This window comes from Sus scrofa, chromosome 14 (genome assembly GCF_054392235.1).
Source record: "Sus scrofa isolate SSC_HxYL_T2T_F1_AM1 chromosome 14, Sscrofa_HxYL_maternal_Yorkshire_Landrace_v2.0, whole genome shotgun sequence".
NCBI classification, from domain to species: domain Eukaryota; kingdom Metazoa; phylum Chordata; class Mammalia; order Artiodactyla; family Suidae; genus Sus; species Sus scrofa.
Window position 1 is genome coordinate 143,408,613 of NC_139396.1, and position 27,750 is coordinate 143,436,362.

The 27,750-nt window shown below is 37.7% G+C and overlaps 2 protein-coding genes and 1 long non-coding RNA gene across 7 annotated transcripts in view; 1 reads left to right on the forward strand and 2 right to left on the reverse strand.

Moving 5' to 3' along the window:
• Positions 1–10,661, forward strand: part of MXI1 (MAX interactor 1, dimerization protein) — a 78,989-nt gene extending 68,328 nt beyond the window's left edge. For all 4 annotated transcript variants that reach the window (XM_003133181.7, XM_084994270.1, XM_021073198.2 and 1 more), the window contains 3 exons: positions 4,350–4,464; positions 5,343–5,514; positions 8,105–10,661. In XM_003133181.7, coding sequence (XP_003133229.5) covers positions 4,350–4,464; positions 5,343–5,514; positions 8,105–8,268 — 451 coding nt within the window. In that variant the 3' untranslated portion in view covers positions 8,269–10,661. The remainder of the gene's footprint in view (positions 1–4,349; positions 4,465–5,342; positions 5,515–8,104) is intronic.
• On the reverse strand, positions 9,840–13,656 carry LOC146397055 (uncharacterized). Its single transcript, XR_014826230.1, has 2 exons — positions 13,599–13,656; positions 9,840–12,962 (listed from the first exon to the last, which is right to left on the reverse strand). It is a non-coding gene; the product is annotated as an uncharacterized LOC146397055 (long non-coding RNA).
• An 89-nt stretch (positions 13,657–13,745) lies between these two features.
• On the reverse strand, positions 13,746–27,713 carry SMNDC1 (survival motor neuron domain containing 1). Of its 2 annotated transcripts, XM_005671451.4 has the most exons (7): positions 27,516–27,690; positions 26,199–26,318; positions 22,821–23,010; positions 20,588–20,730; positions 19,548–19,709; positions 18,272–18,425; positions 13,746–17,572 (listed from the first exon to the last, which is right to left on the reverse strand). In XM_005671451.4, exons 3-7 carry the CDS (start codon positions 22,821–22,823, stop codon positions 17,435–17,437), a joined length of 600 nt encoding a protein of 199 aa, XP_005671508.1. In that variant the 5' UTR covers positions 22,824–23,010; positions 26,199–26,318; positions 27,516–27,690; the 3' UTR covers positions 13,746–17,434.
• Positions 27,714–27,750: the final 37 nt, after the last annotated feature.

A 27,750-nucleotide genomic window follows, 5' to 3' on the forward strand; every position in this document is an offset into this window, starting at 1 on the left:
CAGCACTGGTTCCTTCAGAGAAAAATGATCCCAATCTACCAAAATAAAAGCCAAACAGACTCTAATTGTTCCTTGTCCCAGGAGGGGCTTGCCCTTTTTGAAGGTGTGGGTAATTTTGATAGGACCTTCTCTCTAACAGGGTTAGTCACTGGGTAAAAACCTCTTCCCCTGGGTAAAACCTGCTTTTAAATCTCATTTTAAAACAGACCTCAAAGTGTCTTTGAAAATAAAAGTACTCTGGTATTTCTCCATTCTCTTGCTCCCTCTCCCTCTGCAAGGAGACTCCAGTTTCCTCACAGGGCACCTCCTGCTGCAATGTCTAAGCCTACTCCTGCTAAATTAGGAAAGATTTTAGTTGTATAGTTTTTATTGATCTGTCCATATGTTGTGAAAATTAAGTAAATGCTAACCAGGGTGCTAAATTTTTTCCATCAGGTCTAATCATGTAAATTTTACAATGTCAGAGCTTTTTCCTTTTGATTGTTAGTCTAGTATTCATTAGAAGGTTCAGAACAGCAGCCTTAAATTAACTTTCCCCAACCTTCTTACCCTACTTTGACTAAAGATGTAGGACCATGCCTTTCCTGAATCTTTGTTCTTTATGTCAGTTCTTACACTCTTTGAAGATTTGAAAAACATCATCTTATGATACTTGCAAATTTTTTCTCAGTACATAAAGGTTTTCAAGTCAAATGAAGCTTTTTTCCTTCTCTGCCTATTGTCCTCTATTCTTCCCCCCCATGTCTTACAGTTCATGATTTGGCAACTCCATACAGGACGCTCCTGAACCACCAGTCACATGAGAATGAAGGCAAGAAAAAAAAGGACCAGATGGCATCAAAAGATATGCCTTTCTAGGTCATTGGTGGTTAAGCTTGCAATCTGGTTACCAGCAGGGAGACTGGGGGTTAAGGGTGGAGAGCAGCACAGCACCATTTTAAGAATTTTGCCATACAGCTTGTTTTATAATTTGCTGGGGAGAAAAAACTTACACGTGGAGGAGCATGAATTTTCTTATTGAACTTTCCAGTTTACAGTCACAGGGAATCCATCACATTTACCTAAAAGTGGCATATAAGCACATGTAGAAAACTGTGTGTAGTATTTAGATGGTACCTATACAAAAGTGTGGCTCCGCCTTGGTCAGCTGCTGTCTTTCAACTTGCTTTAACCCTTTGTTGTTATTTCTCCAAATGCCTGATTCAGTTACAAGTACAAAAACTGGAGGAAATGATATTTGTTGTTCTTTTTTTTTTTTTAAGGGCCATACCTGTGGCATATGGAAGTTCCCAGGCTAGGTGTTGAATCAGAGCTGCAGCTGTTGGCCTATGCCCACAGCCACAGCAGTGCAAGATCTGAGCTGCATCTGTGACCTACACCGCAGCTTACAGCAATGCTGGGTCCTTAACTGACTGAGCGAGGCCAGGGATCAAACCCACATCCTCACTGATACGAGTGGGATTCTTAACCCACTGAGCCACAATAGAAACACCTAGAAATGACATTTGGCTCCTACACATACACCTGCCCCCACAGAAGAGTAGAGGACATCATTCACCACTCATCCTTCTTACTGTTTTCTATTTTGGAGGGCTATATTTTAAAAACTGGCCTTTGTGGGACATGCTAGCTCAGGGTATGTTTTCTTGGTATAAACTGTATCTTGGAGCGCATTTAAAATTAGTTGACTGAAAGAATGTTCAATAGTGGAACCCTCCTATGCTGTTGGTGGGAATGTAAATTGGCACAGCCACTATGGAGAACAGTATGGAGGTTCCATAATTAACTAGAAATAGAACCACCATATGATCCTGTAATGCCCTTCCTGGACATGTATCCTTTACTCTTCTAATTACTTTGAAGATCCTTGCTTTTTCACAAACAAATTTAGTATCCCTCAAAGTCAAGGTTTAGCATCTTTTATAAGGCTACCTTCTCCAATTACAATCTCTCCTTTTATTCAGATTCTGTTGCCCTTGATATCTATATGACTTACTTCATTGTGAACCAAATGAAATAAAACAATATGTTTTGTTCTGTAGTCTAGATTATAAATTCTTGAAATTTACATTTCTTTTTTTTTGCTTCTCTCACTCAAATATCTGGAACACTGCTGAGTATACAAAAGTCATGTAGTAAATATACAACTGAATATTTTTTTAAAAAGAAAAATCAGACATTTTAATATTAATTGATTTCTGCCCAGATTTTAATATGACCTTAACTTAGATCTCACAAAACAGAAAATCAATCCACCCATTTTTTTCTTTATATGAAACTATACTAAGGAGTCATTCTGAAGTTTCTGAACTAAAAGATGTTTCCTAAATATGCATTGAATTTCTGGGGTTAAATAATTTAAACAAAATTGACAGGTTATTCCTATGGCAAAACACTTCTTTGAGTTGCTTTGTTAACTTTTTTAGATGACTGAATTCAGAGCCCCCTTGGGAGCCTCTAATTATTGCAAGAGAACCACCAGTCTCTCTCTACCCTCCAGTCATATCATATGAGTTCATTTGTTAGGCATATGCTGTAATAATCCTAATGAAGAGTTTAAAGGTATCCTTTACTGTGGATTTTTTGCTTAGTTTCAGTCTGCTCAGCAAGAGCACTCTGTGACCATGAGAGTCCTCACCTGGAGATTTTCCAGTTAAAAATGGAAATTCTGCTAAAAATCCTATGATTTGGGGTAGCACAGCCGGGGAGGAGCATGACTCTGAAATTGTTAAATCTCTCTCCTTAAAGGGAATCCATTGATAAACCCTTAATTTAGGGAAAATTAAAATTTTTTTCTATATCTACATCAGGTATGTCAGGTTTCAGCCTGGAGCCAATTACTAGATTTGAGTTATTGAATAAAGAGATTTGGAATGGAAATGCTAATGGGCCTTTAACTATAGTTGGGCTATTGGGTCTGGGAAGAAATCTTGGCAATTCATCAGCCAGACCTCTGACTTCACTAACCTTAATTGTCTTTGCTTGTCACTGACATAATTGGCTGCTTTCTCCCATCCCTCTTTGAAATTGCCAGCATTTGAGAATTTCTCTTTACATTATTTCTTGTGTATTAAGACAGAAAACACATAGTTTGGTGGGTGAGCTAGTAAAACCATTTTGGCCCTCTCTGAGGAGAAAATGGAGAATGTGTTTGTGCCTGGGGCAGTTGAGACAGTTACTATTAAGGAGTAGGGCTCATCCATTAACACATTTGTGGGTTTTCTTTTCAGATATACTATTAACTGCTAAATTATGTTATAGTTTTTGAAGCATAGGACCAAATATGTGAACTAGTATTGTTTCAGGGTGAAAGTATGTACCCAGAATGCTTATCATGGTAATCATAGTTCCTTTAGGGTACAGGGAATGTAAATCCATGCTCTGGAACATTCCTAGAGAAATTTCTCTAACTTAATGGGTGCATTAAAGAATGCTATGCCATTTAATGAAGAACTTTGTCACCTGGCTTTTTCCATGTCTAGGAAATTGGAGGTGAGTAGTGAGAGAAAGAGAGAGGAAAATGAAAAGCTAATGATAAGTGGTACACTTAGATATTAGGAACTGGGGAACTGTTTTATGGGTTGCTGTTTCAATGGCTGGAATTAATCTCAGGGCTGTATATTTTGCCTAACCCTATTCCTCACTGGTCAAAGAATTTTGCTGTCTCTCTTGCATTGTAGCATATGAAGTTGCCATTTTTATAAGTGAGAAATGGTTGAATATTTTATATGGTTCATCCTAACATAATAACATAGGCACTGTAAGATGGCTGTAATTGCAGAGAGGGGCGTGTGTGTGTGTGTGTGTGTGTGCGTGTGTGAAAGAGAGAGAGAGAAAATGAAAGGTGCAAGGGAGGAAATGGAAATTTGTGAGCATTTTGGGATACTGAAGCTGAGAACATTACTCTAGTCTGTGGTTTTAGACCTTCAGAATCAAATATAGTAGAAATTGACATAACACTGTAAACCAACTATAATGAAAAAAATAAAAATCATTTTAAAAATGAATAAAGAAAAAAAAATCAAATACAGTTGTCCCAGTAGTACTTCTACTTTAATCCAGTTGAGACAGCTTATGGGGCAGGTTAAAATTAAATCACCTCTGACAGAGATTACTATTGGGGATAATAATCTGAAGTGACCGATGTGTGCAGAGTACAATAGAGATTGAAAACCAGTAGGTACACCTGTACTTGCATGTAGATACTTTGTTGAAACTGAAGAATTAGGGGTGTAACATGGTTATAGATTGAATAATGTACAGATTATTATTTGTCTTAAAATAGGTTTTAGAATGTTTTTTACTGGAGTGTTCAAGCTGTGCTTATTTGACTGTTTTGTCTTTCTTAGACGAGCTCACCTTCGCCTGTGTTTAGAACGCTTAAAAGTTTTGATTCCACTAGGACCAGATTGCACCAGGCACACAACACTTGGTTTGCTCAACAAAGCCAAAGCACACATTAAGGTGAGAATTTTTACCATCATAGTTTCACATGATTCTGTCAGTCCTGGTTTCTTTTTTTTTTTTTTTTTTTTGCTATTTCTTTGGGCCGCTCCCGCGGCATATGGAGGTTCCCAGGCTAGGGGTCAAATCGGAGCTGTAGCCACCAGCCTACGCCAGAGCCACAGCAACGCGGGATCCGAGCCGCGTCTGCAACCTACACCACAGCTCACGGCAACGCCGGATCGTTAACCCACTGAGCAAGGGCAGGGACCGAACCCGCAACCTCATGGTTCCTAGTCGGATTCGTTAACCACTGCGCCACCACGGGAACTCCAGTCCTGGTTTCTTTAGCAGTGATTCCTATTCATATGTATCTGCCAGCTCACAATGTCCTCCTTTAACAACTGACCTCAAGAGAAATTTTACGAAAATTTATCATCTAATCTGATGGGAGCAACATAACCTGATTAAATTGTTGTGACAGCATGGCCATTTGAAGAGCTGGGAATACTAGGAAAATAACAATTACTCTACTGATACCCTGAAGTAAGGCAGTTGTGCCCTCTGGTGGAGATGACTTCATTTGGCTGTGTCCCTCAGTATTTTTCCATCGAACTATACTGCAGAGCAAGTCTCTCTCTTTTGTGGAGATAACTTGACAGACTTCGAAAATTCCATACTGTTCTAGTAGCATTCGTTACATACACACACACAGTAAAGAAAGAACTATTTTTGATGTTTAAGAATACCTATTTATGTTTGTTTACATATATATACATGTATTTATATAGTTATTCATGATTTGTCAAAGAAGAAATCTTTTGAAATATTAGGTAGAAATCAATGTTATTGTTTGTACTGGACTACACACAAACCTAAATATTGCTTTTTCATATTAGAAACTTGAAGAAGCTGAAAGGAAGAGCCAGCACCAGCTAGAGAACTTGGAACGAGAACAGAGATTTTTAAAGCGGCGTCTGGAACAGCTGCAGGGTCCTCAGGAGATGGAACGAATACGAATGGACAGCATTGGATCAACTATTTCTTCAGATCGTTCTGATTCAGAGCGAGGTAGGCAGTGTGGTTCTTCTCTAATGAAACACTAATCATCCTTGTATCTGGATTTAGAGGGTAAGTTGGGAGGCACTGTATTTGCTTTCTTCTTTTTCATCAACACTGTATGTAACATTCTAGAATTTTGCAATCACAACATTGTCTAGCAGTGCCTGTGTGAACTACAGAACTTTTCCCCTTGATTTTATTTATATATACATATATATAGTTAAAAATTTCTACTTTGGAACAATTTTAGACTTACATAAAATTTGTAAGTTTTCTGTAGAAAATTGTAAAGTTTTCTCATACACCTTCACCCAGGTTGCCCTAATGTCAATATCTTATGTAACAATAATACAGTCCTGGATCAGACAGAGGACATTATCAGAAAAAGTGATGAAATCAGGTTTTATGTGAAACTCGGTTTTGAAGAACAAAAGTTTATCAGAAGTAGCAGCAAGAAACTCGGTTTTGAAGAACAAAAGTTTATCAGAAGTAGCAGCAAGCAGGAAATGCTACATTTATGAGTGAAAGTGAGATCTAACAAAAATAACCCTGAATTAGGAGGCAACCTTTGGTGCTAGTCTTCTGCTGCTTTTTAGCTGTATGATGTTGTCAGGTCTTCAGACTTTAGCTGCCCCTCCTGCTGTTAACTCCTCCTTGTACACAACCCACTTCCAAATTTCAGAGAGGGTGTGTCTTCATCATTATCGTTCATTTTTTTAGTACTCTCAGAATGCAAGTACCTTACCGAGTACAAATTTTTCCCTCTTTTCCAGTGTTACAGGGACTTTCGTAACATCTCTAGTCTATTTGGCTAGAGCAGTCTCTCATTTTACTGACTTAATTGAGTTCAGAATGCTCTGTTGGATAGGGTGTCTTGATTTTGTTTCCCAAATGTAGGTTGGATGAGTGTTCTGTGATACTGGGAAACACTAAATAGCCTATGAAGCTATTTTTCATATATATATATGAAACAAATTGTTAGGAATTCATGGGATTATTTGTACAGCTTTAGACAACTGCCTACATTTTAAAGACAGCTTAAACTTTTTAAAGCAACAAGCCCTTTTGAAAATTACACTCTTTTTCTTTTGGCTGCCCCATGGCATGTGGAGTTCCTGGGCCAGGGATCAGATCCCAGGTGCAGTTGCACCCTAAGCCACAGCTGCGGCAACACCAGATCTTTAATCCACTTTACCGGCCAGGGATCAAACCTGCGTCCCAGGGCTCCCAAGATGCTGCCGATCCCATTGTGCAACAGCAGGAACTCCTGAAAATTATACTTCTTAAAATAACTTATTCTGTCTTTTGGGCTCAGCAAGAATCCACTTCCGTAAAGTAGCTGTGATCACTGTGAACTGTTAAAGTCAGTGCCAACTATGAAACATCAGACTTCGAGCTTCTTTCAAGAGAACAGAAGAATATTGAGTTCTAACTGTTGTGGGAAAAAACAATTGTTCAAATGCCTTTTTTATGTGTGTTGCTTTTTATATGTTATTGATGATTGTATATGTAGCATTTAACAATTAAAATACCTATAGATAGCTGGGTCATCTGTGTATTTATATTTTTTAAAAATCATGTTTGGTTTATGAAGTTAAATACCATCACTGAAATGCCTTTACTGTAATCTTTACTATAGCCCTCACTATAATCCAGAGACTCTTAAGACTCAGGCCCTCATTTCAAACTATATTTGATGCAAGAAAATTAAATTGAAGACAAATCTCTCAGCATCCACTTTATAATGACTGGCTTATTTTGGATACTAAATAGTCAAAGATCTTTTTTTTGGCCACACCTACGGCATGTGGAAGTTCCTGGGCCAGAGACTGAAGCCGTGCCATGGCAGCAACCCAAGCCACTGCAGTGACAACATGGGATTCTTAACTTGCTGTGCCGCAAGGGAACTCCTCAAAGATCTTTTGATGAATCCTAAAAGTCTGTAGAGAATGATACCACCAAAAATCCAGATGGATATATTTTCTGGTTTGCCTGTATTAAGTTTATGCTTTTTTCCCCCTTTAAGGCAACTCTGGTCAATAAACAACATTGAGAATTAATTTCTAGTTTAATGCAAAACAGATGTTGTTAAACCAGTTAGGTTTGGGACCTTTTAATTAAACACTGGTGTTTCTGCTGTGGCATGATGGGATCAATCAGTGGTATCTGCAGCACTGGGATATAGTTTCAATCCCTGGCCCTGCACAGTAGGTTGAGGAACCAGCGTTGCCACAACTGTGGCATAGTCATAACTGTGGCTCGGATCTGAGCCCTAGCCCAGGAACTCCATATGCCATGAAATAGCCAAAAAAGAAAAAAAAATTAATATTAAGCATTATTTCCCAAACAGGCCAGTTGTTTTCGGTGGGAGATCTTGACAGACTGACCTAAAAGACTTAGTAAACTTGCTGTTTAACTTGAGATCACCACTGTATACCAGACATTTCCCTTTGCAAAATCCCTGTGTCACTTCACCTTTGATTCCTCTGTTCTTCAGAGATCACAGTTAATAGCTTGTATTACAATTATTTTCATGCCCTGTTCTTGAAAGTGCACATATACCAGATTACTAATGTTCTTCCTTTTTTCCATTTGGCAGAGGAGATTGAAGTGGATGTTGAAAGCACAGAGTTCTCCCATGGAGAAGTGGACAATATCAGTACCACCAGCATCAGTGACATTGATGACCACAGCAGCCTGCAGAGTATTGGGAGTGACGAGGGTTACTCCAGTGCCAGTGTCAAACTTTCGTTCACTTCCTAGAACCCAGCATGACATAACAGTGCAGGGCAAAATACTCACTGGGCCAATTCAATCCAAACAATCTCTTAAATTGGGTTCATGTTGCAGTCTCCTCTTTAAAACTAAACAAAACTATACTTGAACAAAAGGGTCAGAAGACCTCTATTTAAGCAAATACTTAGCAAAAAGTGGGGCAGAGCCTCCCCAGCAGAACAAATATTCATAATATTCATATTTGAAAATCACAATTTCTAATGGCAGCAGAAAACTTGTGTGAAATTTTCTTGATTTAAGTTGATTTGAAAGAGGACATTGGAAATTCCATCCTCTTTTTCTTTTCTGGGTTGCTCATACTACATTGATTGAGTAGACACATTTAAGGATGGGATTATGAACCCTTCTAAGTTTTTTGGTCCTAAAAACAAACAAATATCAAACCTATAGTAATGACAAGACAAGATAATCAGGCATTAACCTTGGATAGCTAAAGAGCTATTAAAACTCAGCCTGGGACAGCTTATCATGAAGCCTGTGGATGATCAATTCTTAAAACAAAAAACAAAACAAAAAAACACCTCATTTCATGCTCTGCAAAAGGAGAGACTCCCATGAAGCCTTTTAAAAGGGATCATCATATGCAGCTCAGCTTTCTGTTGGATTCCATGCTAAGCAAGCTAACCTTATCCTGCATTGTTAGCACTAGGGCAACCCAACCTCCAGCTCAACAGTCAGCCGCCCTTAGGCCCATGGGCAGCATGGGGCAGTCCATGTGCATGACAGCCTCTACCACGCAGGGCCTGAGTTTGGATTGAGGGGCCAGAAGGAAAAAGCTCCACGTGCCTCTGTGTCTGCGTGAGCCAGAAGAGTTGTCCACGCAGATTAGCAGGCCAAGGTCTGAGCCACGGCAGCATTTTTATTTTCAGATTTTGATAACTGTTTGTATGTGTTAAAAACCAAAATGACATCTTTTTAAAGCTTGTCCATAATAGACGTCTTTTATAGTGAAAAACACATGGGAAAAAAAAATCATCTATTTTGATGCAGCATTTGATAATGATAAAACACCTCACACCTCACTCTTTATAGTGCACAAAATGAATGAGGTCTGGGCTAAGTAGAAAAAAGGTCAATGCTGTTTTTGTTTTGTTTTAGAATCATTACCTTTTACCATCTTTTAACCATCTATAGTAGACACACTATCATAGTTAACATAGTTAAGTTTGGCACTTGTCTCAATTTATGTGAAGATTTGCTTCCGTTTTCCTACAGGCAGTCTCTCTACTTCCTCACAATCCCACTGTGCAGGTGCTATTGTCGCTCTTGTCAATATTTTCAGAAATGTTATTTTCTTTTAAGTGAAATTTCTAGCCTGCACTTTGATGTCATGTGTTCCCTTTGTCTTTCAAACTCCAAGGTTCTCCCCTGGCCCTTTCCCCGACCCTGGGAAGCCTTGGAAACCTTACCTTGGCTCTTTGGACTTTGTATACTTTAAATAATTTAACTACCCTTAATTACTTAAAAAAGAAAAAAAAAGCTTTATGATTTTCATAACTTATTGCTGATTTTAATGGGTTGTTAATTTCAGTCCTGTAGTTTTATTTTGTTTAGATAGGGCTGGGCAAGGAAAAAGGAAATAAAGACAACCATATTTAGCAGTGCAGATGAGTTGTGTGTGTAATGTTAGACTATCCTTTGTAAGTAGCACTTTAACAGCTCTCACTGCTTCTATATATGAAGTGAACCATCTTGGTCATACACAAGGCCTCATCATATATTTACTTGTCCTTGTGCTCTTCCTGTGCCTCCAAAAATATTTTATCCTTGATTGTGGTATGTATGAGTGGAAGAAATTCTTTGAAATAGATGTGTGAAAAACTGCATGCCTTTAGAAGCCCATTATTAGAACTTGTTACTTCAGGTGCTGGGGACTTAATGAAAAACATGATAAATTCATTTCTGCGGCCCAGGTAAATTATTTCTGGTTTCATTTATAATTACTCCTGGCCAGGTCAAAATGTTGCCCTATATATTTGTTTTCCCAAGGGAGACAGTTTGAAGACTGCTAAGTACCTTGGAAAGTAAATGGAAGCCAATGACAGAATTTCCATTTTGTTGTTCCCAGGGCATTCATTTGCATCACTTGTCTAGGGCTGGAATTTGGGACTTTATTCAGGTGAACTTGAGGTGCTGCCATTTTGTTGTGTATGTACAGGATGGTGGGCTGGGAAGCCTTTGTCACAAACCTATAGTACTTATTTCAACTCCCCCCTAAATTACTCCTTCCCTGGATTTGTTTTCCTTGGGGGAGGGGAATGGATTGTATGATGAGTAAGAAGTATTAATTTTTTAAAAGACAAATCGACTTTGAAGATACAAAAAGTTAACTGCAAGAAATAAAAATTGTGAATGAAAAATACCTGAGTGCTTTTTGTACCACCCTTCTCTATGAAGGAAAAAGTATCAGTGAGCATCCATACCTTGAGGTCCAGCTATCTTATAAAATGTCTGTTGATACTACTTCAGTGGTCCGAATTAATGGCAGCTTAAATCATTGCCACTTCCTAGCCTGTAAATAGATACCTTCTTGACTAAGAATTCCATGTAATTTTGTTATTCCCAGGGCATTCATTTGCATCACTTGCCTAGGGCTGGAGTTTCAGACTTTATTCAGGTGAACTTGAAGTGCTGCCATTTTGTTGTGTATGTACAGGATGGTGGGCTTGGAAGCCTTTGTCACATATAGGTGATTTAATGCACCCGAAATTATTCTCCAGATAACATTTTAGAGAGTCCCTTTAGCTATGTTATTTCTCAAATTGAAAATTTAGTCGCCATTTGGAGTTCCTGTCGTGGCACAGTGGAAATGAATCCTGACTAGGAACCAAGAGGTTGCAGGTTCGATTCCTGGCCTCACTCAGTGGGTTAAGGATCCGGTGTTGCCATGAGCTGTGGTATAGGTCGAAGATGCGGCCTGGATCCAGCATTGCTGTGATGTAGGCTGGCAGCTGCGGCTCTGATTTGACCCCTAGCCTGGGAACCTCCATATGCCGTGGGTATGGCCCTAAACAGCAAAGGAAAAAAAAATTTAGTCCCCATTAACCTGAATTAACTGTGCCCCTTATGTAAAATGTCTGACTGATACATTAATAGGTACAGGTAAATCCTGTATATGTGCATATTTATATTACCAAAGATTCTGATGAAGTTACTGTGACTATTAGAACAGGGGTGAGAAATTCTGTCAGAAATGCCTTTTCCAGGGCCATATCAATGACCCTGGAAGGTGAGGATTGCTGAGGTAACACTAACCTAAGGCCACACTGCTTCCTGGGTCATTTCTCAAGAGAAAACTGTTTACCTTCTTGGAAGTTTTTTCAGTTTTTCTTCCACTTGAAGAAGCAACTAGCTGCCCTTTTTCTTTTTTCTTATATCATCTCTTCAAAAATTCCATACTCCCTTCCAAAAATAGCGTAATAGGGGAAAAACAAGGGTTTTCATCACATTTAAATAGCAGTTCTAACATCTGCTAAGAACCCTGGGCAAGTTACTAAATTTCTTCATGAAGACTGTTTTCTCCTGAAAAGTTGATATAAATACTACCTCTATCTTGAAAGATAAGAATATATATCCACCCCACCCCCACAATCTAGGCGCTTTTAGCACCAAAAGGAAATTAAGAGGTGTTACTTCTGTACTTTCTCTGATGAATGCAACCTTCTAATCTCTTCGTCCTTAATCTTGAATTTTAGTTACCCTGACTCAGACTTCTATTAATAAAATGGTTCATTTTCACAAAAATTCTGTGGCAGGTTATATATATTGTTAAGAAGTCAATTTTGACATCCTATAGAAATTTTTAAATAAAGGCTTTATAAAGATTCATATATCACCGGTTTTAGTGATTACCTGATCTTTCTTAAAGGAAAGGACCTGAGCTTAAGTATGTTATACACTGAGAGCAATTGCTGCATAATAATTGAGTGGCCTAGTTAATATTTTAGTGCTGGCCTTACCAAGAAAAAAAATCTTACTGGCCTACGTACCAGATCTAACTGAAAACTGGTTTTCTTGTGGAATACATCTAATTATTTTAAATAATCAGTGCAGTTAAAATAAATGTACTAGCTGACAGCTTCAGTTTTTCTACCTTTCTATGCAGTAATAAATTATCAGGGGAAATAGCTTCAATGAAGCTCTTTAAAAGTACTGACAACTTTCTATAATTTTGGAGTATTTTCTATTTCCTGAAGTTCTTAGCTCTTTGCTTTTAAAAGGAATGCTTTTAAAATCTTTGTAAGTAGGACAATAATTGGAATATTTTAGATTTTCACACCAGGGCACAGAATAACATTATAAAAACATTAACAAAAGCCATAAAATATCTAAAATGTACATTAAAAAATATAAACTTAAGTAATTGTTTCTAAATTAGCAACTTCATCACACTCTGGAAGCTAGGTCAACTAAACCTGACGGTGTTTTTGGGGAGAAAAACTCTGGGCAAAAGAACCAAAGGGATACTTACTCCTCTTTCCTGCATACTTCTGAGCAATGAACAACTGGACAATTACCATCTATTAAAGACTAGCCTAGCTGCGGATCTCAGGCTTCAACTCTAGTTTTCTCAGGATACAGAGTCAAGGGTTTCCTCCAAGCCTGAATTCTTTGTTTCTCTGGTCAGAAATTCACTGCATCTTGCTAAAGTAAGTACAGGGCTTGAAGGGGGGGAAAAAAGCATATCAGTTTCACCAAGAAAGGAAAATCATGAGCCAGCAAAATAATAACCATGATTTGGGGGCCCCAAGTTGAAAGTAGCTCTTCAAACAAAAAGCAAACCTTTTCCTCTAATGAGCATAACCATGGCTTCTTTAGCTGTGCTCTTAAAAACAAGTAACCGGGGAAACATTACAATTTTAACAATTTAAGTCCATACTCATTTTGTAAAAATGAGCTGGTAAGTTGCTTGATGGAAGTAAACAGTTTTTATTTCCTGGGAACTAAAAGATAACTTAATACCAAATTTGGTATTTTTTAGTTAGTTCAGCTATCAACTATCACAAGCCCAGCATTATTCTCAGATCTGCTTTACCCCACTCAAGGCCACAAAAGAACCTTTATATACGTAAGCTGAAAGGCAGAAAAGGTGAGTGAAGACTCTCACAGAAAATACCTTTATCTGGTTTTTTTACTACTTACTTTTGGCTAGGTCAAAAACAAATTAACATGTCAATATTGGTTTCTGAACCTCTTGAGATGTTTCTTAAGAACATCATACACAAAAGATACACGCTTTTTTAAAAAACCATAGTCTAAGGGAATGAACTTGGGTTTTGTTTAAACAATGGTATTACCTGTTATTTTGCCTGCTACACTCTTCCGCTCCAGTTTAACTTGCAACTCAAAAATCCTAGATATAAAGAATGTTTACATTTACTGTTGAACTTGTAAATTACCATTTATACTAATTGGTTATTTCATAGTATAATACAAGTACTTAATACAATTCAACATGTTTATTGAGCTCTCTATAAATATTTTAACAAATGCAAAACCTTGTGGGTTTTTACAGATTTTCTTCCTTCTTTTATATTTCAGTTAATACCAAGTTGAGGCAAAAAGCCAAATCAAAGCTTTAAAAATATTTTTTGGCTTACTTTGCAAGTGATATTTTTCACCTTATATGATCACAATCTATAGACACACACAACTTACAAAACTATGATTTTCCTTTGTTACCTGATGGTTTTCCCTTGATATTTTAAAGGCAGACACACTTAGCATCAAAATTCCATTACAATGTAAACACACACATACATGCACACACACTCTTTGTTAGGAAAAAATAAGCACTTAAAAAAATGAGCTCTTACAATAAATAGATGTATTTCATTTTGGGTAGAAGCCTAAGTCTTCATAATTGGGCTCAGAAAATTGCCAATTAAGGAAATTTTTACTTCATTTCAAAAATCAAACCATTTTCACATCTAACCTAAAACACGGTGTTCAGTCAGGGATGTACATCAGAATCAACCACATTTGTCAAAAAAAAAAGACATATCTTTGTCCTAGATAGGTCTGGGGTAGGACCCAGATCCAAGAATTCCTCTTCAATTTTAAATAAGAATTGGTGGAGTTCCCACTGCAGCTTGGTAGGTTAAGAATCTGACTACTATCCATGAGGATGAGGGTTCAATCCCTGGCCTTGCTTAGTGGGTTAAAAGATCCAGAGTGGCCACAAGCTGCAGTGTAGGTCGCAGACGTGGCTCGGATCGAGTTGCTGTGGCTGTGGTATAGGTCAGCAGCTGCAGCTCCGATTTGACCCCTGGCCTGGAACTTACATATGCCATAGGTGCGGCCCTAAAAAGACAAAACCAAAAAATAAATAAGAATTAGGGGTTATTTTATGACCTGTACCCCCTTCCCATTAAGAAACAAACCCTAAAATATTCCAACACAAAAATTTAAAACTTTAACCAGCATATACTTAGTATGTCTTACAACTTTGGTAATGGGTAACACTTCAGTAGTACTTATAATTAGGAGCCTCAAATCAAAAGCAATTGGGTAATATTTCCATTATAATGTGAATTGTTTTTCAAGATAAGGAAAAAAGATCAGATATTCATCATTACATCTGCACGGTAGTAGCAAACACTTACCTATAGTGCTTACAATATGCCAGGTACTCTACTGAACACTTTATACATACTGACTCATCCTTAAAACCTAATGAAACAAGTATGAATTTCATGCCATAGCTGAGGAAAGAGATGCAAAGAGTTTTGCACAGAGATAAGGAGGGAGCCAAGATTCAGAGCAGTTTGGCTCCAGAGTCCTTGCTCTTCCAATATATGGCCTTTCTTGATGTTAATTAAAATTTTTCAATCTGTGATTATTAAAATTATTTACTTGTTTTGGGGTGTTAGGACTGTTCTTTCCTTGCAATGGTCAATAACAAAGTCAACAAGTTTTGAGAAGACAGATGCAACCATAGCAACGTGTGGGCCATTGAGTACGGTTCAGTCTGTCAGTTTCAGAGCTTCAAGTCTCCTTTCTTGACAGAGGGGAAACTCTAAATTTTGTAACACAGTTTCTTAAGACCAAGCATCATATTTGATTTTCGCATACTGAGAGCTCGGCCACCTGCATTTGTAAAGTACCAATGGTATGCTTCTCAATAAGCATCTTCTCAGCTTAAGCATCACACTACCACCCATGACTCCCCTGGATTCCTCATCTTTAACTTTAGTCTAGAGACTCTATCATCCTGACAACAGAACTTTTCAAAGGGCCACACCTAGGTCTTTGATACAAAGGCTCTTGATTTCATTCAATACGCCTATTTTTGAGAAATATTTTCTACCACATAGTCACTTTTTTCCTCCTTTTCTCTCCTACTGCAAAGCCCTCCAGGGAAATTAATGTGCAGAAAAGGTAACAGAGCAAGGTAATCTCATCAAAAACTATTTTGTGTAGTCACAGAATACATCAAATTTCTTTTCAGTCCTGTTTAATAGCTTCCCTTGTAATCCTTTAAGGATACTACTGACTTATATAGTTTGTTATACTAGTAAGAAGAATATCAGTATATTTTATTTAAAAGTTTTTCAGGCTAAGTAGCCCTTTTTCTACTGTTATTTGTGACTTGTATTGAAAAACACTTCACCTTCCATTTTGTCCTATATTCTCTACCCTGGCCATAAATTACAGGGGGGAAAAACAGTTGGAGAGAGATAGAGGGATGACATGAGAAGTTCTCTAATCACTGTCCTCCTGTAAGTTTCAATTTACAAAAAATTTAAAATTCATGAAATGAAAATGTTACCTCCCCCTTCTACCAAAAATTTACAAACACCTGTATACAAGTGGCAACCCTTAAAATAAAACTGGTTTGTCTTTTAGGATCCCATTTCTTATGTCCAATATGAGTACATAAGGATTTATCAAAACCTTTATCACATGCTCAATAATCTTTTCTGTGGAAATGATGTACGCTTAATCACTGTATCAGTGATGGCAGCTAAGCCTTCACCTTTTTGTTAACACACCCTGGAGATTTTAAAAACACTTTATTTAATAAAAGTTAAACATACAAAAACTGAATTAACACATCCTAAAAATCTCCATCTTCCATTAGCAGGAATACCCTTTTCTATGCACATATTTGGCTTAAACTCAACTGGGGAAAATTGTGATGTTCACTTATAACCAACAAATGCTGACAACCTGATCTAGTTAACAAAAATTACAAACTCAGCTACATGAACATAATATACAGGGAAATTATGGCCAGATTAATGCACAAGAAATACAGAAAAAATTTAATGATGAAACACTCAGTACTCTTGTTCATTAATTTAGCCTTGGGTTTTTTTGTTTTCTTTTTTTACAAAAATAGTATCTACACTGTATACAGGGCTATACATCAGCTTTTTGTTTTCTCATATAAACATTACACATCCAAAAAATGGTACCACTATCATAAGTGAAAATCAACACAGGAGAAAAGCAAACATACAAACAAAAAAACCCAAAAACCAAACCAAAAACATTAGAACAGGTAGCTGGTCCTAAACATGGTTTGTTACATAAAACTAAAATTCAATGAAAAATAAAGAGCTGGGTCAATTTTAGAGACGGCCTAATAGGCTTAGGAAACAAGTTATCAAGAAAAACATCAAAACAAACTTTGCCATTACTACTACTTTAGGCTTAAATGGGCAAGAGCTAGGTTTATGCTGAATATAAAAAAATTAACAGAAATTCACTTCAGCAGGTTGGTGTTCTGCCTTGATGTCCCAGTGAATTGCTAGAGTATGTGGCAAGGTCAAAGCATCTGAAAATTCCCAGTTAGGACTTTACAAAAAGTAAATGTCATCCACTAAGTGGGGGCCTGATATTAGGAAGATCAATAATTCATCTAAGTGCTGTATTTACGCAGCATCTACCTAGAAAAGTTGCTTTATCCAAGAAACTTCCAGGAAACTGTGGTAGTAGTAATGAAAAAAGTTTAAATGAATAGCAGTTATCAAATACAATTTCTTCAAGTTTCATTCTATTGAAGTCAAATAATGACGACAATGGTATCTTCCTTACTCATCTAACAAATAATTTACCTTTAGAAAAATATAAGGATAAAAAGGTAAATGTAAAGCCCTGCAGAGATGAAATCCAACAGTTTTTCTGATTATTGAGGCATCAAATGCCTAACATTGTATTTGGAGGTATCTTGATATTGTGTCATAGGTTTATCAGCAATTCCACATGTTCCAACTCCAACTTTGCCAGTTACACTCTCAGGTGAAGCAAAAATACTCCTCTTTACCTAGGGAAAATGAAATAGAAATCATTCTTGATTAGTCTTGGAAAAAATTAAAATTCCAAAATATACCTATAAGGAAAAGTACACCAAGGGAGCCTGAGTGCTTATAAACTCTAGCAGTGATACCCAAAATAAGGCATGTTAACAAAGCAGGTAGGATTCAACACACTCTAAGTGGTACGTAAGACAGCAAATAATTTTTCAAATTTTAGTTTATTAAAAAAAAAACAATCTTGGCGTTCCCGTCGTGGCGCAGTGGTTAATGAATCCGACTAGGAACAATGAGGTTGCAGGTTTGGTCCCTGCCTTTGCTCGGTGGGTTAATGATCCGGCGTTGCCGTGAGCTGAGGTGTAGGTTGCAGATGCGGCTCAGATCCTGCGTTGCTGTGGCTCTGGCGTAGGCCGGTGACTACAGCTCCGATTCAACCCCTAGCCTGGGAACCTCCATATGCCTCGGGAGCGGCCCAAAGAAATAGCAAAAAGACAAAAAAAAAATTAAAATAAAAAATAAAAAAAAACAATCTAGATCTTGTTGTGATTCCTGATATAAACTCAAAATGAAGACTGATGAGGATTCTGAATTTGAGATGCAGGTAATTTTTTTAAATCTGTGAACCTTTTTTTTTCATTTTAAAGTTATGTTAATGACAGTTGCACTTTGCAAAAAAAATCTGCAAAAGTATGATGAAAGGATTTACTAACCTGGCCTTTTTTATTTTTAGAATAGGCTCTATTGTTGAACTGTTGCCATTTCACCTTCTGGTCTTCTCTTTCCTGCTCAAGTTCTTTTATTCTCTGTGCTTTTTTCAAAGCTTTCTTCTTTTTATATTCACGCTGCTGGGCAATCATTTCTTTTCTGTGTAGACAGAACAGGTTAAATGTCAACTCTTAAAATTTAGAAGGTGAATTCCTCAAAAATATTTAGCAGTTCAACACCCCTCCCCTTTATGTCCCCAAACCCAATAAACTTACACACTCTTCCCTCCATGAATAAAAGCACTGACATCAATGCCAATCAGTCAAGACTACTAAGGAATAAATGTTATTTGAAACATACAGCATCCTTGGAAGCTTCTGAACATAACTGTAGTAATCTATTATCCATTTAAATCAAATATTTCGACTATGACTTTTTATTTGCTATTTACAAAGCTTTTGCAGTTGTGTTTGAGAAATGAGTTTCAACATTAAAAGCTAACTAAACTTTTATCAGTTTCTAAATGGGCAGTTAGTATGATATGCTACATGTGGAAAAAGCGTTATGAAGAGATTCAATGCAGATATAACTATTCTATATCGGAAGAGCACAGCAGCACAAAGGGCAACCAAGAGCTAACAATTCTTACACACACACAAAAAAGGGGGATTTTCTAAAAACACTTACTCTAAATAGGATCAGAGTCTAAGGCACTCTCAATAATTTCTGCTCAGTTAATATTGACTTATTGCCAAAAGAAGGATGAAGAAAGGGTCTTTAAAGATAAGGCAGTATGATCCAGACTTCTCTGTATCATATAATCACCACTATGAAGTGTGGGTTTTTTGTTAGTCTATTTCTATGTCTGTGTCACAGATACATAGGCAAAGAATGACTGACTGACTGATTCTTTTTCAGCTGCAATGCAGCATATACAAGTTCCTGCAGCATATGGAAGTTCCCAGGCCAGGGACTGAATACAAGGGCTAGGGATTGAATCTGAGCAGGTGCTGCAACCTATGCCACAGCTGCAGCAATGCTGGTGCTGGGCTGGGGACTGAACTGGCACCTCCAGAGACAAGCTGGATCATTATCTCACTGCACCACAGTGAGAACTCCAGGTATGGTTTTTATACAAATTTCAAAGACTAAAAGTAGAAAGGTCAGATCTGACCCCTGGCCCAGAATTACATACGCTGCGGGGCAGCCAAAAAAGGATAAGAAGAAAGCTAAAGTCAAAAATCACTTACTTTTAAAAAAAAAAAAAAAAAAATCACTTACTTTGACATGGGTTTGCTGCCACTGTCCTCCTTTGCCTTCCTTCCTTCTTCTACAGGCTTGAGGTTCAACAGTGGAGTCACTTCAGCATTGCCATAGCCAGCAAAGGTGATTGCAGCGGTGCCGTTTTCTTCATCTATCTCCTCAATCTCCGCTTCATAACACCTGTAAAGATATCATGGCTGTAAGCAGGTGAGTAAAGGTTTGGTACTCAGCCTACAAGACTTATACTGCAGTGATTCAACTATTAAATGTGTTTAAAACAAAACTAGCTATAATCAAATGTCCTTTTGGCAAAGATAATACAAAAGAGTGGCCGGAGTTAGCCATCTGCTATCAAAAAAGGAAATCCTAATCAAAATATTGCCAGGAAAGTATCTTACATGTCCTACTAAATGTGCGTTGGTCCATCTCTTAAAGATACTCCTTACACAAACTGGAAAAGAGTTCCCGTCATGCCTCAGTGGTTAATGAACCTGACTAGCATCCATGAGGACGCAGGTTCCATCCCTGGCCTTGCTGTGAGCTGTGGTGTAGGTCACAGACGTGGCTCAGATCCCTCGTTGCTGTGGCTGTGGTGTGGGCCAGAGGCTACAGCTCCAACTCGACCCCTAGCCTGGGAATCTCCATATGCTGTGGGTGAGGCCCTAAAAGACAAAAAGACAAAAGAAAAAAAAAAGTTACTTCTTACAGGAATAGTTTCAGTGTATGTGCTTCACTGAAGTCTAGGACAGCCAACCTCACTCAATTTTCAATTCAATGAAAAAACAATTTAGACTCTTTTTTAAAACTCTGCTTTCATCTTCCTCTACTTTCATGTTTATTTCCTCTAGGATTCAAGCCATTTTTCTATGCTAAGACTTAATTAAGGTAAAGCTAAAAACTAAACTGTATTACTGGTAACCACCCAGGAATCAAACTGGCTCTTTAAGTCATATTGGCTATACAGAAAGATTAAAATAGGGTAGTTCAAGCTGAATAAAATCATCTTACCATGGTATTTTATTATTTCATGTTATAGTTAGAGTTTTTTCTACACTTACTGTCCATCTTCACTCCAGATTGCCATACACTTGTCTCCTACTTTCCACGAATGTGTGGGCTGAGTAGAAGCAAAACTGTCTGAACTTGCAAGAGTTTCAGAAGGTTGAGTTGACAGAAGGTCTTTGGTTAATTCTATAACTTCCTAAAAAGGAAAAACAAAAGTCATTAACATTATTTTTATAATTCACATTGTCACCTACTTTCAATAAGCAAATTCTTTTAATTTTTGGTAACAGCTCTCATACCACGTAGTACTCAGTAAATACTCTGCACATATGTATTTGAAGTTCATAACAACACTATGATGTACACACTGTTATCATCCCCATGTAGAAACTGAAATAGAGCATTTTATACAGTGGTGTTGGGATTTAAACCCAGATGCCTTTCAATTTAATTAACATCAAACACTTACCAGAAATATAGGGTAGACTTGAATTTATACTGTACATTATTTTTAAACACCTATTTTAGCTGCAGAGATCTCTCTAAAGATGAGAAATCATCAACTGTAGGTTCAAGATTACTTTTGTCTCATATCATTGTCATACATTTCATTGAACTGTGCTTTTTATAGGGCATTACTTGGCAGTAATATTAACCACCTAGCCAACAGATGCCCACCCCCCGACCAAAAAAAACCTTGAAGCAACCTGATTAGTAATAAAAATGTCCCTGCACATACATATTTTTACTAAAATACTATAGGCATGTATTATAAAAAACAGTATAGTCTTCCTATTCATTTATTATAAAACTTACCCCATCTGGATAAGCAAATTACCAAATTAGATTTTAAATATCCTAGTACCTAATAATGTGTTATGTACATTAGCACAGCTTCATTTAAAAGGAAAAAGTAAAATAAACGAAACATACACAGGCAGGCAATACCTGTCTGTGGCAAATCTATTTTCTAACTCAGGCTTACATTTATTGGCTTCAAAAGATGTTCGGCAGGGTTGGTAAAAGGAAATAGAACAAATCAGTAAGATTCTGCTACCATTTTATTCTGATGAAGACCCCTATCATGTATCATCTATCTGATTTAAGAACCCGCATACCTGTTATTCCACTGTTGCATATAAAATACCTTAAATGTCTATGCTTTGGGAGAAAAATTAGTAAAGTTATACTCTGTACTGAGATTCTTCTGGCTCTGATTGAGGTTTTTATAATAGTAGTTCTGGTTCAATAGCCAAGAAAGTTAAATATTTCTTCTCTCCTAAAGATTCTAAATCTTCCTGGCTATTTCTGAAAACCTAATATTTGAGCCTTAAAAAGAGGAGGGGGGAAGCATTCCCTGCTGGCCTCGTGGTTAGGACTCAGCATTTTCACTGCTGTGGCCTGGGTTTAATACCTGTTCTGGGAACTGAGATCCCACATCAAGCCGCTCCATGCTTTGGCCAAAAAAAAAAAACAAAAAACAAAAACAAAAAACCCCCCTAAAAACAAAAAGCGAACAAACAAAAAAAAAACCCCTTTGTAATAAACAAGCCTTCTATTAGGAAAAGAAAAAGAAAAAGGAACATTAAAGCCCTTGGAAAAAGATCAGTTTTATGAATAAAAAAATTTTATTAATAAAAAACTTGAAGACTCAGATTTAAAAATTCATTAGATTAGTATCTTTAATGAAGCTTTTATCAGATGCAAAACAGCCATTCAAATACCTTTTAATTAGACAATCCTTTGCAAATAAAGCAAAGAACTTCCAAATAAACAGATCATGTACTACACAAAGAAGGAGAGTAAATTATCCAGGCTTCTTTTCAATTAACCACTTTTAGGGCCAGGAGAGTAATCCAATAAGCCACTCAAGAGCCCACACAATTCCTGTCATTAAATAATTCAATTTACTTAATGGAACTAGGGATCATTTAACATTTAAAGCATAAAGTCTGCGGGTGTTGTAGGTCTCAGATTTAGAACTCTACTTCTCTTTGGACAAAACATCTTCTCATTATGTTTTCATAAAGAAATACATTTTTACCAAAGAAAAGGTCCTGAAAAGCTGTGCATGTTGTAATTTCCAGAGCCGTGAAGTGAAATGACCCATTAAAAAAAAATCCAGAGCATTCACCCCAGCTGTCTTTTCACTTTGCCATGTTTTACATACCCCTCCCAACCCAACTATAAAGACCCTTCTAAATGTTTTTTTTCTTCATTTGCGCAAATGCACCAAAGTATTAGAGAAACTATTTTATGTATGAGGGAGTTCTTAAAGGTACATACCATTAATTACTTTTCCTCCCCCAAGTCTGAGTTCTGAAACTGCTCCTTCATTGACAGATGGGCAGCAGTTACAGTAATCGGCAATTCCAGGAAGCATCAGATGTTGTGATCTACATATCAGCAGGTCAAAGGGGGTGCACTCAAGCACTCTGCTTACTGAAGGAAGGCGTTTCGGGGATGCAGAGAGCCACTGTAATATATGAGACAAGTGACTTGACCCCTGCCTCCTTTAGAACCAGTTTATTCAGCAAAACAGCCTAATAAATTGACTATTTTTGTGATTATCAAAGACTGTCTGGGGAGCTAGTCAACTAGCTAGGCTGCATTTTACTAAACCGACTTTTTTCTTTCTTTTTTTTTTTTCTTTTTAGGGCCACACCCATGGCACATGGAGGTTCCCAGGCTAGGTCGAATCGGAGCTGTAGCCTCCAGCCTACACCACAGTCACAGCTACACCAGATCCGAGCTGTGTCTATGACCTACACCACAGCTCCTTAACCCACTGAGTGAGGCCAGGGATCGAACCTGCTTCCTCTTGGATGCTAGTAAGATTCATTTCTGCTGAGCCATGACAGGAACTCCCTAAACCCACTTCTTTAAAATGAAAAAGAAAGGCAATTAAGACTTCAGTAGATTAATTTGCTGCCTGCTGAGTAACTTTATTCTGTATGAAAGATAGTACATAAAGAAGTAAGTTGAAAGCCTTGCTGGCAAAATGAAAGTCACTGAAGAAAAATGCAGAAAGAGCATTTTGTCATAAATGAAAAGGCAAACAAATTTTTAACTAGAGTAATCAGGATATTCCATAAAAGGAACAAACAAAAAAAAAATGTGGGCCACAAACTTAGTCATCAGTCTGAACAGACTTTTCAGCAAATATAAAAGGCAGAATATCATGGCACAAAGTATATCCCAGAAAGCTGAGAAGAAAAATGATTTTTGTTTTTAAAACCTATGACAAAATAGCGCTGTAACTATGTCAATGGAGACAGCAATTACTAGATGGAAGCAGGTCGCCACATACTTTTCAGAATTTTATCTAATTTTTTTGTCTTTTTTTTTTTTAGGGCCACATCTGCAGCATATGAAGTCTCCCAGGCTAGGGGTTGAATAGGAGCTGTAGCCACCGGATCCTTAACACAGCAACACCAGATCCTTAACCCACTCATAGAGGCCAGGAATCGAACCTGTGTCCTCATGGATACTAGTCAGATTCATTTCCACTGAGCCAACACAGGAACTCCTGAATTTTATCTAATTTCAAATGATGTCTTTCATCTTTGTTTTCAGTTCAAAACAGAAGATTATCTAGTAATCAAAATCATTTTTTCCCATGATAGAATAAGAGGAAAAGAATCTGTGATCAAAAAAAATTCTGTATTATTGCTATCTGAAGTGTTAGGACTTAAGCTTCTAAATCTGTGCCATCCAATATGGTAGCGACATATAGCTATTTAATAAGGCAAAATTAAAAATTCAATTCTTCAGCCATTCCTAGTCCTATTTCAAATCTTCAACAGCCACATGTGGCTAGTGACTATAACACTGCACAGCACATATAGAACATTTCCATCACCACAGAAAGTTCTATTGGACAATGCTTTTCTAAATGGTTATAGAAAAAAAGATGTTTTACAGATAAATAACCAACCCTCAGGTCATTATTAACTGAACCCTAAGTAAGCCACTTACATGATCACTACAATGCCTGCCAAAATGGTCTCTCTCCCTATAGTACTTCCACTACAGACCACGTCCTAAGACAATTCTGCCCAGACTCTGAGAACTTATTCTAGAAATAAAAAATTTTAAAAAAACCACCTTATAATAATGCTTTCAGTCTTCAGCTCCAACTACCCCCTTCCATCAGTTCCACATATACCCCTTCTCCAAGTGCCCAGGAAACAACACACACAACTTTGGCGTACAATGCTTTATTTCCTTCAAAGAAAAAAAGGACTCTTTTTTAAGTTAGTAAAAGAAAAAAAGATGGATGGGGGCATGCCAGGATTTCTCTGTGAGGCAAGCAGAAAGTTGGCCTGAGAGCGGGAAAAACCACTCCCCAAATATCTCTTTCTTATTGATCAGGACCCTGAAATCCACTGGCCTGACTTATACATATTGAAGTTTCTGTATTTTTTTTACAAAATAACATACTATTGAAACCTCATGCAAGTCTATTCTAAATCTAGAATTTGAACCTGAAAATATTAACTCATCTTAATTTTGCCCAGGTAAGCTCTTTCAGAATCTTGAATCTGGGCCCATTTCAAATAAGCTTCATTTGTCTGCCATTCTAATATCCCTAAAATAGTAACAGTTTAAATGGGCAAGAGAATGATATAAAGGGAAGGAAAGAATTACTTAGATAGAATGAAGATGATTCAAGTTTTGTTTTGAATCAGTGAAGACAGACCATCTAATCAAAACACCTTTTAAAACTTTTCAAAATTCCAGTTCAGAATTTTAAGTTCACAAATCTCTTAAGATGAAAAGTCACACATATTTACGAATATTATATAGGGTGTTTTTACTAATCAACCTAGTGTTCTGAGAAAATACAAATATTTACTATAATTATGGTTTTATGTTTTTCTTGAAACCCCAGAGCAAGTTCTAAAAAACAGGTTTAATACTTACTGAATGCTCCAATGACAAAAACAAATTAAAAATCTCCTTTCCCATAGGTTTGGTTTAATTTCAAGTTGTTAAAAAGGGTCAACAACTACATGTTAAACCTAGCCTTAAGTTCAAACATTACGTAATGTTTACGCAGAAAACAGGTTACCTCTTTAGGTATTTTTATAATGTGTTTTCAATACAAGGCACTAGAGCTAGCTTTATTATATACATGCACACACAGTCTCTTTTGCACACTCCTGCTCATGCACACTCTCTCTCTCACCCCTCAATTTCATTTTCAAAGAATCTTGTGTCATTAAAAAGAATTTTAATTAGGTTATATTTTTCCCCTTTAAATTTAGTTACCCTTTGGACAAAATTTGCTTTTCCAGATCTTTAAAAATAGAAGTGCTAGCCATTGTAAAGTTATATGTACCTCTTTCTCTAGAAAGTTTGAGATTGACTTCTAAAACTAACTCGCTTTTAAAACTTTTTATGAGCGTACAAAATTGACGTAACAAAAAACAATGTTTCAATCATTTTGATGTACACAAACTGAGGAAGCAATCCTACTCCTGGAAGCCATGTATGCCTATGTGCATACCCACATGTACATACAAGAAGTGTGTATGTGGAGAGAAACACTCCCTCCAAAGAGTGTTCTGGATACCTACAGATTCTAGGCAATAAATCATTTGTAAAACACAGAAATATTCTTTTCAAGCAACATAACCATAAGTGTCCCCTCTTACTTACCTGTAAATCTTTCTTTAATTTTAGCAAATCTTCATTTTCTCCATTTCCAGAGAGAGCAGCTTCAACTTGTTGGAGTTGAGCTTTGTAGCTTGCCAGCTGCTTTGCTAGATCCTCTGACATCTGGGGAAAATGAAAAGAGTAAGGCCATAAAAACAAAACCAAAAAACAAACCATAAAAAATAATTTTTCTCTGTCTGAATTAACCCTTACCAATTTTGCTCCCAACCCATTATAATTCATTGTAGCTTAATTTATCTGTGTTACCTTTACTTTCAGTTCAGAGAAAAGTTGTGAGCCAAACCACAAACTCCAAGGCAACAGACGCTCAAGATTATAAACATATCAGAAAAACTCCATATAGTAACAGAAAACCAAAGGTAAGAGGGAAAAGGAGACTTTCTAATTTTCTTTAAACTCTTGTTAACAGGGAAGACACACAGGCTCAGTTAACAGGGTTGTTATATAGTCACCAAAAGAAAAGGGGGAAAAAGTACCAAACTGTTAAAAGAGGCGAGACTTTATTTTTTTGAGCGCTAAAAAATACTTCCCAAACCAAATATAAATGGCTTTTAGATTAACTACGCAATTAATTCTCTCCACAAGAGCTATCCAATTAATACGAGTGTGTTTAGAAACTCTTCTCCAGAGCAAAAATCTTTCATCCAGTCGCTTAAATATTGCTGATGGTTTTTCTTCAGTAAAAGAAACAGCACAGATATTTTCCTTAGGAATTCTAAAGAAACGTGTCGTTCACCAAATCCCGCTCGTTCTTCTGAAAATAAGATAGGAGAGAATTCTTTCCCGCTTTCTTAGCAAACACAACGGGTTTCCGAGGACCCGTCTGTCTCACAGTTCTCGTCCAACTACAGCCCAGAGTCTGGAAGGGCTCCAAAGAGGTTAGAGCGAGCCAGGCTGTTCTCCCTCAGTGACCAGTACCTCAAAGCCCGCCACAACTTGCTCTATTATTTCAGACCTCGAAATTCAAACAGCTTCCAGGGAAACCGAAACACGAACGGAGCGGAGGCCAGCGGAGCCGGAGCCCCACACCCGCAAACACGCTCCGCACCGAAGGGCCAGGGCGTCTCTAAGACGCCTCCCGCGCCCCTACCCCACCCATTGGGTGCCCAGGATTAGTCCAACCCGGTCCGAGGCCGTTCCGGGCTCAACTCTAGGTGGGAGAAGAGACCGCGCCCCTAACACTCTGGCTAGGACCCGGGCCCTCCAGCGCGGCTGGCTGCTGGGCCTCAGGCCTCCGCTTCAACTCGGGAGAGGCCGAGGCCCGACGAGGCCTCACTCGCTCCCTCGTCGGTTTGTTACCTTGTGTGGGGTTGGGGTCGGGGCAGTGGGAAGGGGTCGGGGCAAATGAGCCCAGTGGCGGTGGCGGCGAGAGTGGCAGCAGCAACAGCAGCAGGAAAAATCTCAGCAGCGACAAGCTGTCTCGGTCTGAAGAGGGAAGAAATCTACCGGCCGCGAAGAAGAGTGGACGAAAACTGGGCACTGGAAAGAGGAAAAGACAGAGGCGGGTGAAATCTCGCGAGTAGTTAAAAATCCT